Source organism: Hyperoodon ampullatus (genome assembly GCF_949752795.1).
Source record: "Hyperoodon ampullatus genome assembly, chromosome: 3".
In the NCBI taxonomy this organism is placed as follows: Eukaryota; Metazoa; Chordata; class Mammalia; order Artiodactyla; family Ziphiidae; genus Hyperoodon; species Hyperoodon ampullatus.
Genome location: NC_136916.1, coordinates 66,562,361 through 66,579,848, shown reverse-complemented (window position 1 = coordinate 66,579,848; position 17,488 = coordinate 66,562,361). Strand labels below are relative to the sequence as shown.

At 37.7% G+C, this 17,488-nt stretch overlaps 2 protein-coding genes across 3 annotated transcripts in view; both read left to right on the top strand.

Annotated features, from left to right (window-relative positions):
- UBE2Q2 (ubiquitin conjugating enzyme E2 Q2) overlaps positions 1-10,470 on the top strand; it is a gene marked incomplete at its 5' end in the record, with an annotated part of 68,298 nt that extends 57,828 nt beyond the window's left edge. For both annotated transcript variants that reach the window (XM_079698849.1, XM_079698848.1), the window contains 4 exons: positions 1,744-1,792; positions 2,245-2,340; positions 7,583-7,649; positions 9,540-10,470. In XM_079698849.1, the coding sequence (XP_079554975.1) occupies positions 1,744-1,792; positions 2,245-2,340; positions 7,583-7,649; positions 9,540-9,571 (244 nt within the window). In that variant the 3' untranslated portion in view covers positions 9,572-10,470. The remainder of the gene's footprint in view (positions 1-1,743; positions 1,793-2,244; positions 2,341-7,582; positions 7,650-9,539) is intronic.
- Positions 10,471-13,493: 3,023 nt separating this feature from the next.
- FBXO22 (F-box protein 22) overlaps positions 13,494-17,488 on the top strand; it is a gene marked incomplete at its 5' end in the record, with an annotated part of 29,124 nt that continues 25,129 nt past the window's right edge. Inside the window, 2 exons of the mRNA XM_079700247.1 lie at positions 13,494-13,645; positions 14,013-14,151. Of these exons, the coding sequence (XP_079556373.1) occupies positions 13,494-13,645; positions 14,013-14,151 (291 nt within the window). The remainder of the gene's footprint in view (positions 13,646-14,012; positions 14,152-17,488) is intronic.

The following is a 17,488-nucleotide window of genomic DNA, read 5'->3' as shown; positions in this document are numbered from 1 at the left end:
AGAAATTGGGACAAGCAAGTAAGAGAGACAGTTGCCTAAATTCTTCAGGATGGGGGTAGTTACTGACTACTTTATGTTAGTGAATAATTTCACTGTATCTGTTTTTACTAATGGTCTACAGTAGAAGTTTTTAGATTGCTTACTTCTGTGTAATTTGGTTTAGTCAACACAAGGATGCATTTGGTTAGCCAGAATGCAAAATTTGCTGGCTAGAATGGTCTTGGAAAGTTTTATGGGGCAGGGGGGAATATGACATTTGGAAGAGTAGGCAGCAGTGGGAATCTCAGGCAAGGAAGGGAAAGGCATGGGCAAAGTCCCAGAGGACAAAAAAAATTTGTGGTAGATTCACTTTTCACCTAGAACTGATCAGTGGTCTTACCTTATGTATTTTCAAGATTACCACAGTTTTTCTTCTGTAATTACCATTCCTTTGATTTTATTTTTAAGCATGATATTTAATGTCTTTTTTTAAAGATTCGAGCTCTTTTAAAAAAAAAATAAATTTAGTTATTTATTTTTTATTTATTTATTTTTGGCTGCATCGGATCTTCGTTGCTGCGTGCGGGCTTTCTCTAGTTGTGGCGAGCGGGGGCTCCTCTTTGTTGCGGTGCACAGGCTTCTCATTGCAGTAGCTTCTCTTGTTGCGGAGCACGGGCTTTAGGCACACGGGCTTCAGTAGTTGTGGCACATGGGCTCAGTGGTTGTGGCTCGCAGGCTCCAGAGCACAGGCTCAGTAGTTGTGGCGCACGGGCTTAGTTGCTCCTTGGCATGTGGGATCTTCCCAGACCTAGGGCTTGAACCCGTGTCCCCTGCATTGGCAGGCAGATTCTTAACCACTGCACCACCAGGGAAGTCCTAATGTGTTTTAAAGTTTAACATTAAAGGAGGAATTACTTTGTTTGAGAAAGTGTTAAAAGGCTGAAGAATCTTGATCTAAATAATGATTTCCTAAGGGAGATCTGGGAAATCCCCAGTAATTGTCGTTCGTTCAGAGAACAGTCCTCAGGACTGGGAAGAGAAATAGGGGAGTCCCAGAGAGGGGCTCCATGGTCAGAACCATTTGATCCTCAAAACAGAATGAAGGGGGCTTCCCTGGTGGTGCAGTGGTTGAGAGTCCGCCTGCCGATGCAGGGGATATGGGTTCGTGCCCCGGTCTGGGAAGATCCCACATGCCGCGGAGCGGATAGGCCCGTGAGCCATGGCCGCTGAGCCTGCGTGTCCGGAGCCTGTGCTCCGCAACGGGAGAGGCCACATCAGTGAGAGGCCCGCATACCGCAAAAAAAAAAAAAAAACAATGAAAAAAAATTTTAACTATAAATATAAATGCAGATGTTCATTATTATAGATAGGGTAAAGTCACTCCTGTCAGAGGAAAAACTTTTGGCTGTGTAACATGATGGTGGAGAAATCTTTGGATGAGTAGAACAGTTGAAGGCCATATAAGGAAATTTTTCTCCCCCATTCTCTGGAATATTTAGGACTAAGTTCTTAGTTTCTGATACCTTAAAAGCCTTCTGTTATTAAGAACCATTATTTTAAAAAAAGACATTTAGATGACATTCAGAATTTTAGAATTTTAGAATTACCCATAGTCCTGTAGCTCTAACAAGTATTTTCATTTTTTCATGTTATCTTCTAATCTTTACTTGTATGCATACTTTCTTAGTAATGGTACTTTAAAAATTGATGAAGAAGGAATACCAAGATCTAGAGAATTTTGTATGATTCCTTTTTCTTTTTAAGGTACGTGTTGGGTGGTGGAGCATTATGCATGGAACTACTCACAAAACAGGTGACTGTTTTCTTATGGTACTCGTGTTTTTCAACCATAGAGTGTTTTAACTATGTAAATTAGATTCTAAGTGGACAAAGCTCTTTGTAATAGTACCTACTTTAACATGATTTTTGTTTTTTGCTAAAAGCACCTACTTTTAATGATGAAAGCTTTTTAAACCAGTAAAATGACATTGTACTTGCTGCTTAATCTATGCTAGGATGGGCAATAAGAGTGATGTATATTTAAAGTTGTAATTTGCTCATTTTTAGCACTTCGAATCTTGGTTTGCTTTGCTTCTTTTTTTGTGAGATTTGGAAATGGTCCAACTTTACTTTTACTCCTTGACCACAAACTTCTTAACATTAATTTGCTGTTATTGAGTCATTATATGCCATTTTCTTAAGCTTTCCTAACTGGGAATCAGGAATACCACTGTGTTTTAAAAAAGTGTTTTCTTCTTTCTGTAGGGCTGGAGCAGTGCCTATTCAATAGAATCGGTCATCATGCAAATCAATGCCACCTTAGTCAAAGGCAAAGCCAGAGTGCAGTTTGGCGCAAATAAGGTACTTTTATTAAGAATATCACATAAACTATAAGATATATTTCCTGTTATCTTATGAGGAGGCTTCTTTCTGTTCTCTTAGTCTTTGTTATTTCTACTATAGTTAAATATGTCTATAATTTAAAATTTATTATTCGTTTATGTATACTAATAAGTAAAAAATTATATGTAGTTGTAAGTTTCCAAAAATTGAGATCATGTTGTAATAGTTAATTCCCAGTGAGCATATACGTGCTAGGCTGTAATCTAAACTTTTTATTTGTATTAACTTTCAGTCCTCTTAATAACCTAAAAGTAGGACCTGTTATTGTCCTCATTTTGTAGATGAGGAAACTGAAGCACACAGAAGTTAGGTAACTCGTCTGAGGTCACAGGTGGCAGAGCGAGGATTGGAACCAGACTTTCTGGCCGTTAGTCTCTGCTCTTAACCACTGAGTTCTTTTCTTTATTCACTTACTATATCAGAAATATCTTTTAATGTCTAATTGTAGTTATCTATAAACACTTAAGTGGACACTTAAGGATGTACTCTGAAGTTAGTATGTTTTGGAAAAATATGTGATGGAAATCATCCTGACCTGACATTTAAAAAAATCTGGATGTTCCTAAAGTTTCTTGTGAATTTTCTATTAAATGCCTATCCAAATAGTACTAAATCTAAATAGGTATTTATAAGTGTATTGCACATCAAATCATGAGCCCACTAGAATCTTAACTCACAGGGGAAGCAAAAAATTGAAAAGGCTGTTTTACAGAATTATATACTTGGGATAATATTATAAAATAACTTACTTTTAGCTTTTTAAACAGCTATTTCTTTGCATTAGAACAAAGTACCATTTTGTATAAAATCTAGAAGTTAATTGAAAAGTAGTGAATTGCTTATAACTACATTTAACTAGTGTTTCTTAACAGTATATATATTTTAGGTATTTTAAATGTGGCAATAGAATGGTGTATTAGAACATCAAAACTTTGTTTTTCTAAATGACAATTTATGCTCACTATACAATTTCTAAAGTAGAAACAAATACAAACTAAAAAAGTCATCTGTAATTTGAGTGTCTAGAAATACTATTAGCATTTTGATGTACTTCCAGTCTTTTAAATTTTCTTCCTGGCATTTATTTATATGTAGAACTTGATGTTAAATTTCATCTTTTTTTTTTTTAAATTAGCGTGTTTTTCCCATTAAGAGAAAATACAAAAGGCTTAGAACAGTGATTTGTTTGAGTAATTGAAAGAACATTTTTACCAGTAGCTCACACTGTAAACTTACCTGCTGGGCATCTGTATCTTTGCCTGAAATACAATTGATCTGGATATTTTAAGTTCCTTCCAGTTTTAACATTCTGTAATAACAATATGCTATCTTTGTTCAGTGCTGTAATTCCCTTGGAATCAATCAATTTCAATATAATTGTTTTAAACCTTTACATTTTCATAATTGCAGTTTTGTTAGCAAGTAAATACAACCATTTTATATAGAGTGCCAAGCTAGGCTGCTAAATATGTTTGCATATTAGAGTATATCTTAGAAGGTGAATTTTTTTAATTGTTAAAGTGAAACCTCACCCTTCTATTTTTTTTTTCATATTAAGAAATATTTGTCAGTTAAGAATGTAGAAACGTTGCATGATGTAATATGAGTTTTACCTTCCAGCTTCTATACTCAGCAGGGACTAGTCTGAATGTTAACTTTAAAAATACTACTATCAAAAAAGTAAGGGCTTCCCTGGTGGCGCAGTGGTTGGGAGTCCGCCTGCTGATTTAGGGGACACGGGTTCGTGCCCCAGTCCGGGAGAATCCCACATGCCGCCAAGCGGCTGGGCCCGTGAGCCATGGCCGCTTGGCCTGCGCGTCCGGAGCCTGTGCTCCGCAACGGGAGAGGCCACAACAGTGAGAGGCCCGCGTACTGGAAAAAAAAAAAAGTAAGGTGCTAAATGGTGTTAAAAATACACTACCATTGGTGTAAGAGGGAAAGACAAGGACATATTATAGATGTGCTTTTATAAGCAGAGAATATCTCTGGAAGGATATTCAAGAAAATGCTAATAATGATTATTTCTGACAAGGGAGTGTTGAAATATTGAGGGCAGGTTAGAATTGGGAGAGAGACTTTACTGTAAATCATTTGTGCTGTTTGAATTTCTTTTTGCCATACAACTATTCAGAAATATTTAAAATATAAAAAAATACTATCAGCTATTGGTTCAAAATAAATGAGTTTGTACCCTAAAAAAATCTTATTAAAATGAGATAAATATACATAAGTACTGAAAAACAGAAAAAGTTGCCGATCCACACACATGAAATTTGGAGATAGGGTCAGATTGATAGAGCTGAGGATCTGCAGCTATGCCTGGGACAGAAGGATCTTGGCAAAGCTGGTTTTCTTATTCAGTTAACATGGAATAGAATATAGACTGTAACATTAACTCTAGGCTATAGTAGTGAGAAAGCCTTCTAAAGTAGAGGTCTGATCATATGACTTTTAGCAGGAATTGGGGGTTTAGATAGGCAAGACAGTGCCTTCTAAGAAGCTTCTGTTAACTGTTTGGAGGGTAATGGTAGTTGAGCTAAATAGTGAAGTCCTAGAGCACACAGCCCTAACTAGCTATTTCTATCATCAGGAAAGGCATCTGTCTTCTCTACAGCCCATAGACCTCCAGTTATTTACCTATAGGATCCCCTAGACAGTGATCACATTCAGATGAGAGAACTGATTTTTTTTTTTTTTTCTGGGGGAAGTTGTTACCTATACTAATAAACACTCCAGTCTTCTATTATAAATGAGCGAGACTGGGGAGCCAAATCTGGGAACCTTGAATAATCCCGAGATTCTCCAAGGGGACTAAAGTGGTCTCATGTTAGTTGTATCCACAGTTCTCATCAGCAGCAGACACAATCTTTAGAGGAAAGCATTTCTAATTTAAGCCTGTAAGATTCTCAAAGATTAAGATCAAGCAAATATGAATTCAGTGAAAGATGATGAGCACATAAGTAGACAACCTAACATACATGAGAACTGGCAGAAACAATGAATAAGAGATACATATTCCCAAAGACTTGAGGTTTTGGAATTAGCAGATACTAGAATTTTGAGAAAATGAATAATTATATGTAAAATCTCGTGTAAAGAAAAAAGAATCATAAAATTGAGCAAATGATAAGACCAGGGATGATGAGACAGATCTGAAAAAGAATGAAATAGAATTTATAGAAATGAAAAATGTTGAAATGAGAAACAGTAGATTAGACATCAGAAGAGAGAATTAATTGATTAGAAGAAATAACTCAGAATGTTGCACAGAGAGACCTGGGGATAGACAGTACAGCAGAAGGTAAGAGGCAGAGATCAGAATGAGGTGTAAAACATGTCTTATTCGAATCCCAGGAGGAGATAATAAAATTATATTAAAGAGAGAAATAGAAACCAGAAAGTGAAGTTGTAGAAGCATGTCCAAATAAATAAGTCATAACAAATATAAATGGACTAAAGTTACCAGTTAGACAGTTCAAATTAAAAAGTGGTCTTTAAGAAGTGTATTATTTATTTATTTTTATAAAAAAAATTTTTTTTGAAGTATGGTTGATTTACAATGTTGTGTTAATTTTTTTCTGTACAGCAAAGTGACTCATACATATGTAAATATATTCTTTTTCATATTCTTTCACATTATGGTTTGTCACAAGAAGTATATTTAAAACGTGAGGATACAAAGAGATTGAAAAAAAAATTTTTTTAAGAAGAATGATAAAGATAGGCCAGTATAGGCATACCTTGGAGCTATTATGGGTTCAGTGCCAGACTACTACTTCGATAAAGCCAGTATCACAATAAAGCAAGTCACATGAACTTTTTGGTTTCCCAGTGCATACAAAATTTACACTATACTGCAGTCTATTAAGTGTGCAGTAGCCTTATGTCTAAAAAACAATGTACATGCCATAATTAAAAAAAACTTTACTGCTAAAAAATGCTAACCATCATCTGAGTCTTCAGTGAGTTGTAGTAGTAACACCAGAGATCACTGATCCCAGATCACTGTAACAGAATAGCAATGAAAAAGTTTGTGTCACATTTTGGTAATTCAAAATATTTCAGACACACAAAATGAGCCAGTGCTGCTGGGAAAAATGGAGCCTATAGACCTGCTCGACGCAGGGTTGCCAGAAACTTCAAATTGTAAAAAAGGCAATATCTGCTAGGTGCAGTAAAGTGAAGTGCAATAAAATGAGGCTTGCCTGTATACACTAACAAAAAGACGATGTAGCTGCAGTATCAAACAATTTGATTTTGGAACAGAAAGCATTAGCGACTACTTAATGATGAAAGTCTCATTTAACCAGGAGGATACAATTTTTTACTTTGTCATGCTACCTATCATTTGTTGAGAGGAAAAAGCAGGGGACAGTGACTGACAACAATAGGCTGTACATTAATTTTCTTGTATAACCTTAAGGATATACAAGGAAACTAATAACAGTGGTTAATTTAGGTAGAAGAAGGAAGGTGGATAAGGGGAGGAACTGAGTGGTTTCAGGACAGGTAGGAAGGAGAGTTGCTACTTAGAATATGTTTATACATTTATTCTTATGCTGTGTGAATTTACTAAAAAATTCTATGACATAATATAATAGGTGTGTACCACTATGGAGAATGCTTATGATGTATTAACTGGAAGTTAAGATGTAGGCCAGTTGTACTCATGGGGATAAAATTAATGCTAAACTTGGCCCCTTAAAAGAGGTTCTAATCTAGAGGTTAACAAAAGAAGACTCCTTTAGTAATGGCTTGATGCCACTTGGACAGTCTTTAGATTTTTAACTCAAAATGTCATTTATATGTGTAGTTCTTAAAGCCTAATGTTTCCTTACCTGAAAGTAATATTTTGTAGTTCTTTTTTTTTTTTTTGATGGAAGTTATGAGGAAGAGTTTTTCTATTTGCATCCAAATAGCATCCTTTAACTTTATTCATAAAGCCTTGTACTTGTACAGTGGTAGGAGGACTTATAAAAATGAACTGTGAATTTTGTAGATCTTTCCTAGAGAACAGTTACGGTTTTGTTTTCCCTCTAAAATGGTAGAGAATAATGAAATTGAGAAATTTATTTTGGAAATGGAAATATAACTTAGTTTCCTGTGTTCTTTTAAGTACAGTGGTGATATATCCATAAATTATTTGTAATGATTTTCATCTACTTATAGTTTTGATATAAAATGTATAATTCTCTTTCAGAATCAATATAATCTAGCAAGAGCCCAACAATCCTATAATTCCATTGTACAGATACACGAGAAAAATGGTATGTTTAGTTAAATAAGTATTTATTGCCATTTATGAAATTTTACATAATGTACCTGTTGGTATTTATTTATCATGTTTTATTCTTCTGTTTTTGCTTTAATTTCTTACAAAGTACAGCTACTACAGTGAAAAACTTTAACCTGAGGATACACACACTGTGTTTCATTCAAAATCTTTGTATCCTAAATACTTGGCCTGGGAACCTCTGAGTCAGAGTCAAGATTTTTGAGTAGATTAAGGAATGGATCACTTTACTCACTTGAAATGTATGGTATTGGGATAGGAATTGAGTTAAAGGCAACTCTAAAGGTGGAGTTCTTGCTGTTAATACTGAGTAAATGCAATCAGGATCATGAAACAGTTTCTGAAACATCTTCAGACTACTTAATGCTTTTTGACAATTGTACACGTTTATTTATTCAAGTAAAAAAGTACTAATTTCAGTTTATACTTAAGAGTATTTAAGTTGTAAATTTAAAAAAATATTAAAATATCTTTCAAAACTGTATTGCCCTTTTAAAATTTTGTTTATTTTCACAATGCATGTTTGGAGCTTTTGTCTCTAATAGTGAGGCAATAAACAAGTAGACTTGGAATCAGAAGACCTATTATCAAGTGGCATTTGTGTCACTCATTAGCTCTGTGGCCCTGAGCAAGTCCCATTACCGCTCAGCCTCAGTTTCCTCATCTCTAAAATTGGCATGATGTCTGTCTTGCCGAACATGAGGAAAAAGCGAGTAGTGTGTGCGCACAGCATTTTATAACCAAGTGCTGATATTCATGGTAGCTGGGGTAGTGAAACTGATGCTTTTTTGTGCAGAGTAAGTAGTTTTCTTCAAGAGTATTTACAGTAAAGTGTTCTTTACTTTGCTAGAATGTGGTAGTTTGTGACTTAAGATTTGTGTTTTGTGTGTGCTCACTTTTATTTTAATGACAGAGCAAACTTGCCACTTTTGCAGTGACTGCTTACTTCTGAAAGAGTAGTATTCAGAATAATTTTCAAGCTTCTGAAGAGGGAAATGATAAAAAACTTGAGGACAAAGCTGGGTTTTCATAATAATAATCATCTCCAGCACCCTAAATTAACAGACCCAAAGACTCCTGTATGCTACTTCATTAACCACGTGGATGCTTCACAAATCTTGGTATATTCATACTGTTCCAATGGCAATTTCGTACCAAGCGATACTTAATCTCATTTGCCTTTTTAGAGAGAGCTTATATTTTTGTTGAGCTTAGAAACATATTTTTTCTTTTGTCTTATTTTTTGTTAAATTAGATGTTGTAGTCAGCATTCAAAAATGTTTATGGAAACTGTATTTGAGAAAGTGTGGGTGTGTGTATAATTAGCTGTGGTGAAAGAGCAATAGATTCAGATTCAGGAGATGGCTTCTAGTATCTTCTGCTGCTAAATCTGATCTTGGGCTTACTTAATCAGGGCACCTGCTGAGATGGCACCCTCACTGGTAAAATGACATCACTGCCTGATGACAGTCCAAGTTCCTCTTATTCTAAAATACCAGGATTTTATTTGGGGGATAGCTATTTTCAGTGTGGTTTCCTTTCAAATACCGAATTGAAATGAAATATAAAACCTAGCTTGTTGCCTAATATTTCCACACTGTTCTCTTTTGGTAGAAATGCCATTAATATAGAGATCTTATATTGAAAACTCAAGTACAGTTTATTCATAGAAAATAACTTTATATTGTGAACATAAATATCAAAATGCTATGTTACCAACCCAAGTGTAAGTTTAATTTTTACAGTAGGTTTACAGAGGAAAATTATGGGTAGAGAAAGTATCTAACCTTAGTAAAATGCCATTTCTCCTAGTTGGTTTAAGAATTAAAATATTTTAACTGTTTTTTTCCCCATTCTTTTTCAGGCTGGTACACCCCTCCAAAGGAAGATGGCTAAATGTGTTGACTTTTGTATGTTTGGACCAATGTTGCTTTAAAGAAAATCTTTCCAACATGCAGACACAAGCTTTGAGTGCCCCTATAACAGCAGTACCGAAGATGTTAGCTAATAGATATTTTAGTGGATAATCTGTCAACTGATCCAGTATAAGTTACAGCCTTTCCATTTTTCTCATTTTAGGTATCTTGGACTGAGCAGTGGGGCCTTTACTATATTTTTCCTGATAAATACACATACTGGCCACTCCTTATCATCTCTTTCTTTGAAAGATGAAATGTGTTAAGCAGACAAGTCAGCATCAGGTTACTGAAGTTGCAACTTGAGGGCAACTTTCCCATTTTGAGCTCATGTGTTATGAGGATTTGCAATATATTGTTCCATTTAAAGCCAATAAAAGTGTAATTGATGTTTAATATTGGTTTAGAAAATTTAAGGTGTCCTAAATCACACTAGCCTTTTCAGGTTAAAACCATTTTATGATATTGCCAAAGTAATGACAGGAAACATACTTATTAAACTGTTAAAGTTTTTTTTTTTTATGGCTATGAAGATCTGAATTGTTTTTCCAAGATTTGCTCTTTAGTAAGTTGTACTTTTTAGGCAAAGCAAAGCAAGGCTGTGCCAATTCAGGCTTGTAAGTAGTCATTTCCACTGGGGCATCAGAGTCTTGCTGGGCTGAATCTGCTTCTTGTTGGTTCAATATTTACTATGAAGAAGAGCTTGAAGTATAGAGCTTGAAGTTATTTTAAATACTAAGTCATTTTACGTTTCCATTTTATTAACGGGATGTTGCAATCAGTTGTAAACTAATAAACTTATAAAGTGATTGGCACAAAGACTCTTTGAACAAAAACTGCACAGTTAAGTACAAAAAGTATCTAATTTGGAGACCTAAAGTTTTTGCTATAGTCATAACAATGGCTTTTACATTGAAAGACTAATAGGAACTCTACATATATTAATTCTTTTATAAAACCTGACTTAAGTCAGTGTACTCTCCATTTTATTGCCTTACCAGAATCAGTCCTGTTGGGTTGGTAGTAGATTTTTTTATATACCCAAATTTGATTTAAAAGTAAACTCTAGTTATTAAGCACTTTTAAAAAGAAATCCAGAAGCACATTTTTTCTGCACAAACCAATTACAAAGTTCAAAAGTGTTTCTTATGCTTTGAGACTCAGTTTTTAACTTTGTAAACCACATCTGAGAGACTTGGCACTTCTGCATTATTGTGTTTAATTTCCTTTTTTTTTTTTCTATTTTGGTTAAGACAGTAGAAAAAGATTTTCTGGCATTCTTGTTCACTTGGTTACATTTGTATAAAGTTCTGATTGCCAGTTGCTCAGATAAGTGACAAGGCAGAATTCTTTAAAGCATTAAAGTTCCTTAAACCTAAGGCTAAATCTTGAATACATTATTGAATTCTTTAATATCCTGATGGCTAGCAGATTGACAGCTGCACATTCGGCATGCTTTGTTTTTTTTTTTGGTTTTTGGTTTTTTGGGGACTTTATTTTTCATTGCAGATTTATTTGGCAGTGTACAGTAAATTTTGTAAACTTGCATCAAGTTTATGAATAAAGAACCATTTAAAAAATAACTTTGTCACTTTTCCCTCATAAAAGATAGTCTTTGCTTCAAGTTTCTACAGGCTGTTGGGTTTCTGGAATAGGATTATATATGGTGGGATGGGGTGAGGAGAGGCTTGAGGGGAAGAGAGGCAGGTTGATTTCATAAGAGAAAGCTAGAGAATCCAGAATTGGTGTGTATAGACTTGGCATACTCAGGGCTTCCTCACCCTATTCCCTCTCCCACACTCATTTTTGAATATAAAGTCAAGTGCTACTTTCTTCATGGCTGTCCCTAGTTCCCCAAGTTACAGTAATCTGCTCCCTCTTTAGTATACCCATAGCCTCTTACACAATTGTCAGTTTATCTCACATACAGGAAGTCCAGAGGTAGGAAAATTCTAGGCATGGTACCTCTGCTGCTTTGAGATTTTTCCATGTTGGTTTCATCTTTGGATAGACTGTTGTCTTGGATGTGCAGCCACCTTAATCCATCCAGAGGTAGATAATGGTCCTGTTGTCTAGTGTCTCCTTAGGGAGTGAGGAGCTCTTTAGAAGTCCCCCCCACCCCCAAAGCATTATTGCCTCTCACTTTTCCTTGGCTAGAACTAGGGCCTGTGTCTACCCCTAAATTCATGGCTGGTGAAAAGAATAAGACCTTCATGATTAATATGGACCAGTGGTTCTCAAGTTATGATTTGGAGAATGCTGGAGGCTCCTGAGACCCTTCTAGGAGGTTTTTAAGATCAAAACAATTCTCTTAACACTAAAGCATTATTTGCTGTTTTCACTCTCATTCTCTCACAAGTGTACAGTCGAGTTTTCCAGAGGCTACATGATGTGATAGACGTGATATTGCAACAGATTGAATTCAGAAGATCAAGCTGTCTTCTATTGAGTCAGAAATTAGAGGTTTGCAAGATGTAAAGATGCTACACTTATTCAATATTGGAGGGGGAGAGTGGTAGAGATGTGGTAAAGTTATTTTTTCATAAGTTATTTTGTTTATGTGTCATGAATTATTTTAAGTGAATTAATATTACAATGTTTTAATTAAAAAAAATAAAATTTATTTATTTTTGGCTGTGTTGGGTCCTCGTTGCACATGGGCTTTCTTTTAGTTGCGGCGAGCGGGGGCTACTCTTCATTGTGGTCCGCGGACTTCTTGTTGCGGTGGCTTCTCGTTGAGGAGCACCGGCTCTAGGTGCGTGGGCTTCAGTAGTTGTGGCTGGCAGGCTCTAGAGCACAGGCTCAGTAGTTGTGGTGCACGGGCTTAGTTGCTCCGAGGCGTGTGGGATCTTCCTGGACCAGGGCTCGAACCCGTGTCCCCTGCATTGGCAGGCAGGTTCTTAACCACTGCGCCACCAGGGAAGCCCCCAGTGTTTTAATTTTTAATATGGTAAATATAAATAGTCATAACCCTTCTAAGGAAGCTCTTTAGTGTTGCCAATATTTAAGATTGTGAAGCAGTTCTGAGGCCAAAATGTTTGAGACCAGCTTGTTTAGACCAACCAAATTTACCAGTCAAGAGCTGGGCATCAGATCAGGCCCTTGTTAGCAAGGAAGCGGCAAGAGGAATAGATGTTAGTTGGGGATACAGCAGTATCTGCTGTGCTTACATTCCTTCTATCTCTGGTTCTCAAGCTGGGCTTGCATCACGGGAAAGCTTAAATCACAGTAAAGCTAAAACTACGACTGCTGGGCCCCACCCCCAAGTGTTTAAGTAGGCCTGGGGTGAGGACCGAGAATGCGCCAAACAGAATTTCTCAGGTGAATCTGATGCTACTAGCAGGGAACTAGTGTTTGGGGCGTGCTTTCACAGCAATGGTAGGTGCTCTTTAAGCCGTTGAGCACATTCAGAACTTGAGGGCTGCACGGTGTTGAATAAAGGTGGTGATTTTCACAGTTTATCTTAAAGCAGATACTGCCAGTTCAAAAATTGGACTCATGCTGTTAACAGGCATTGGGACTGTGAAGACCCATACAACATTAATTTAGTCTGTGCCTTCCAGCACTCATGAATTAGAGAAAGACCTGTACCGACAAAGAAAATACCGCTGCAAGTGCAGTGAGAGGCACAGAAGGAGGTGGATATGGTTCGGCTGTGGAAAGCCTCCTGGAAAGTTCCGGGAGGATTACAGGACGCGTGACCACCACCTCCAAGAACCTGCCGCCGCTCCCGGACCAGCGCCGGAAACGCTTTGGCTTGGAGTCACGTGGGCGCCTTCTCAGCGGTCCCACCTTCCCTGACCGGCCGGAAGTGGCGCGCGCGCCTGCTCAGTGCGCGCCCGGCCCGGCCTACGCCGTTCCCTCGGAGCCGCCGTACTGTTTCACCTTTGGGTTGGTGAGGCATGGAGCCGGTGGGCGGTGGCGGCGGCGGTGGTCATCGCCGCGGCTCCTCCCCCGCAGACCCGCGAAGCACCTTCGTGTTGAGTAACCTAGCGGAGGTGGTGGAGCGTGTCCTCACCTTCCTGCCCGCCAAGGCGTTGCTGCGGGTGGCCGGGTGAGGGGAGAGGAGGCGGGAAGCTTACCTCGGGACTTGTCTGGGCTGGCGCGGGGTGGGCGGATACCGTCGGGACCCAGGGCTGACCCGGGCTCCCTATCCCTACCCTTGCCCCAGGTGGTGGCCCCATACGCTAGGTACCCCGGCCGTAGTGCTCCCGGGGACCTTTCCCAGAGGAGCCAGGTTTTCTCTGCCCCCGGCTCTCCCTCCGAACCGGCGCCCGATGCCTCCCCCTCCCGGGGACTTTGGATTCCTCAGGAATCTCCTGCAGTTGCGCTAATGGGTGGTGGGGGCCGGTGGTTTGTGAGCCGCGGGAGAGGGGGAAGTAAACGTCCGTACACAGCCCTTTATGCGTTTGCGTCCCCAGCGTGTGTCGCTTATGGAGGGAGTGTGTGCGCAGAGTGTTGCGGACCCATCGGAGTGTGACCTGGATCTCCGCGCGCTCGCCGCTTGCCGCCCACCAGGAGGAGCATTGCTTGGTACGCGTGGTAGCAGAAAAGCTTGAGGTAAGTAAGAAGGAGTGTTGTGTACAGTCCTTTGCAGGGTTGGTGGGTCAGTCGTTGAGAACTAAATGCAACAATTTTGTATATAGCGTTACTTTTTGTAATTTAGGCAGGTTTTTGTCGTGACATGAAAAGATTTTGTAAACATCAGTTTTAATGGCTGTAAGGATGTGCCATGGCTGCTTTGACCGTTCTTCACATATTGGGCATTTTATGTATCCAGATTGCCACTATTATGAAAATGCTGTTTAGAACCATCCTTTTACCTGCTTCCCTTGTCACTGTTTTGCAGGGATGGTAACTGAAGGATCTCTATTGCATAGTGTCACATAAAAATGCCAAGAACCAATACTTAAACCCCAAAATTTCAATCCCTGGTCCTGTTTAAAATTATATGTTTAGTATAATCTAAATTATTAAAAGCAAAAAAGGAAGGACAGAAAAGAAGCCAAAATGCTAGCAACAGTTTCCTTTGGGGGTAGAAGTGTGTGTGTGTGTGTGTATGTACACTGTTTTTAAAAACTTGTTTCTTTTCCTTCAAATTTTTACCACTGCAAGTATTATTTTTATTTAGCTTTAAAAGTTTATATATTGCAATGGCTGTTAAAGCCAGGCAGACTTAGGTGTGAACCCAGCTTTGGCTCATACTAGCTGTGTGACTTTGAAAATGTTACCTAAACTCTCTGAGCCTGTAAAATGAAAAGAAAATAATGCCGTTTACACTCTTACAGAGTTGTAAGGATTAAATAATGAAAAGGTAACCCATGTAACATTACCTACAGTGCCAGGAATATAATGTTTTCAATAATTGAAAGTATTATTATCTATTAATATCGTTACTAAAATTCATATACTAATACCCTTAAAGAAATTTATACATTGTAGAAAACTCTAGTGTGGAGACAAAAGCATGAAAACCTTGTCCAAATCATTCATGCTCTTTTTCTTTGTGTGTGCCAAATTATCTAGTAGACATGATACTTTATAGCCATAAAGTTGATTTAGCATTTTTACTAGAAATATTTTAAAATCCACTGAAAATTTTATAAGACATCTTGTCATTTGGAACTTCTTTAAATGAGGTTCTAGTTGTCTTCTATTTTGCTTTGAGAACATTTCATGTTGAGGATTGCCACTGTCACTTCTAGTGAGACTTGGGAAGGAAAATTCAGCAGTTGCTTCTCAGTGCGTACCAGAAAAGAGAATCATAAAACCTCAGGGTTAGACTTCCAAACTTTAAGAATAGGAAACCCAGGGCCTAAGCACTTCCAGGGGTTATTCTGCTGGTTTATGGCAGAGTCAGCACTAACACCTAAATCTCTTAAATTCTCTCTCCTTTACTCACTACACCTGGCATCACAAACTCAAATGACTCCAGAGTTAGGTAACTCACAGTGGGTGGATGACTCATTGTGACATGATAAAAAGTGATGGGGCTATGAGACCAGATAGTGCTTGCTTCTCCTTGGCCCCAGTCAAGGGGAATGCAGTCTAATAAGTGTTGCCAGAATGTCTACTTTTTCAAAATAAATCAACATTTTGTATAAATATTTTGTGGGAATTTTAAATGTTGGCATCCAAAATACATGTGTTTGTGTGTCTTGTCTGTCTGCTTTGTTTTCTTTTTTTTTTTTTTTTTTTTTTTTTTTTTTTTTTTTTGTGGTACGCGGGCCTCTCACTGTTGTGGCCTCTCCCGTTGCGGAGCACAGGCTCCGGATGCGCAGGCTCAGCAGCCATGGCTCACGGGCCCAGCCGCTCCGCGGCATATGGGATCCTCCCAGACCGGGGCACGAACCCGTATCCCCTGCATCGGCAGGCGGACTCTCAACCACTGCGCCACCAGGGAGGCCCTCTGCTTTGTTTTCTTCAGGAAAATTAATTATTTTAAAATTTAAGTATACTTGACTTACATCACCAAGTTAGTTCCAGATGCACAATATAGTGATTTAATATTTCTGTACATTACAAAATGATTACCATAAGTCTAGTTCTCCTCTGTCACCATACAAAGTTATTATAATATTGATTATATTCCCTATGCTGTACATTTCATCCCTGGGACTCATTTATTTTGTAACAGGGAGGTTGTACCTCTTAATCTCCCTTACCTGTTTTACCCATTCCCCCAACTTCCCTTCCCAATGACAACCACCTGTTTATTCTCTATCTATGATTGTTTCTGACTTGTTACACTTGTTCATTTGTTTTGTTTTTTAGATTCCACATATAAGTTAAATCATATGATATTTGCCTTTCTCTGTTTGACTTATTTTACTTAACCTAATACCCTCTAGGTCCATCTGTGTTGTCACAAATGGCAAGATTTCATTCTTTTTTTATGGCTGAGTAATATCACATTGTATAGGTATACCACATCTTAATCCATTCATCTATTTGTGGGCACTTAGGTTGCTTCCATATCTTGGCTATTGTAAATAATGCTGCAGTGCATATATCTATTCAAATTAGTGTTTTTGTGTGTTTTTTTTTTTCCTCCCAGAAAAATACCCAGAGGTGGTATTGCTGGTCATATGGTAGTTCTGTTTTTAATTTTTTGAGGAACTTTCATACTGTTTTCTACAGTGGCTATATCATTTTACATTCCCATCAACAATGCATGAAGTTACCTTTTCTCTGCATCCTTGCCAACACTTTTTGTTTCTTGTCTTTGATAGTACCTATTCTGACTAGTGTGAGGTGGTATCTTGTTATGGTTTTGATTTGCACTTCTCTGATGATTAGTGATGTTGAACATCTTTTCATGTGTCTGTTGCTTGTCTGTAAGTCTTCTTTGGAGTCTATGCAGGTTCTCTGCCTTTTTTATATATATAAATAATTTTTATTGGAGTATGGTTGCTTTACTCTGCCTGTTTATTAATTGCGTTGTTTGTTTTTTTGGATACGTTATATGAGTTCTTTGTAGATTTTGGATATTAACCCCCATAAGAGATATATATTGTTTGCAAATATCTTCTCCCATTCAGTAGGCTGCCTTTTGGTTTTGTTGATAGTTTCTTTCACTGTGCAAAAGCTTTTTAGTTTGATGTAGTCCCATTTGTTTATTTTTGCTTTTGTTTCCCTTGCCTGAGAAGACATCCAAAAAATATTGTGAAGACTCATGTCAAAGAGTGTACTGCCTATGTTTTCTTCTAGGAATTTTATGGTTTTAGGTCTTACATTTAAGTCTTCAATGCCTTTTGAGTTTATTTTTGTGTACAGTGTGAGAAAGTAGTCTAGTTTGATTCTTCTGCATGTAGCTCTTCAGTTTTCCCAACACCATTTATTGAAGAGGCTGTCTTTTCCCCATTGTATATTCTTGCCTCCTTCATCATAGGTGAAT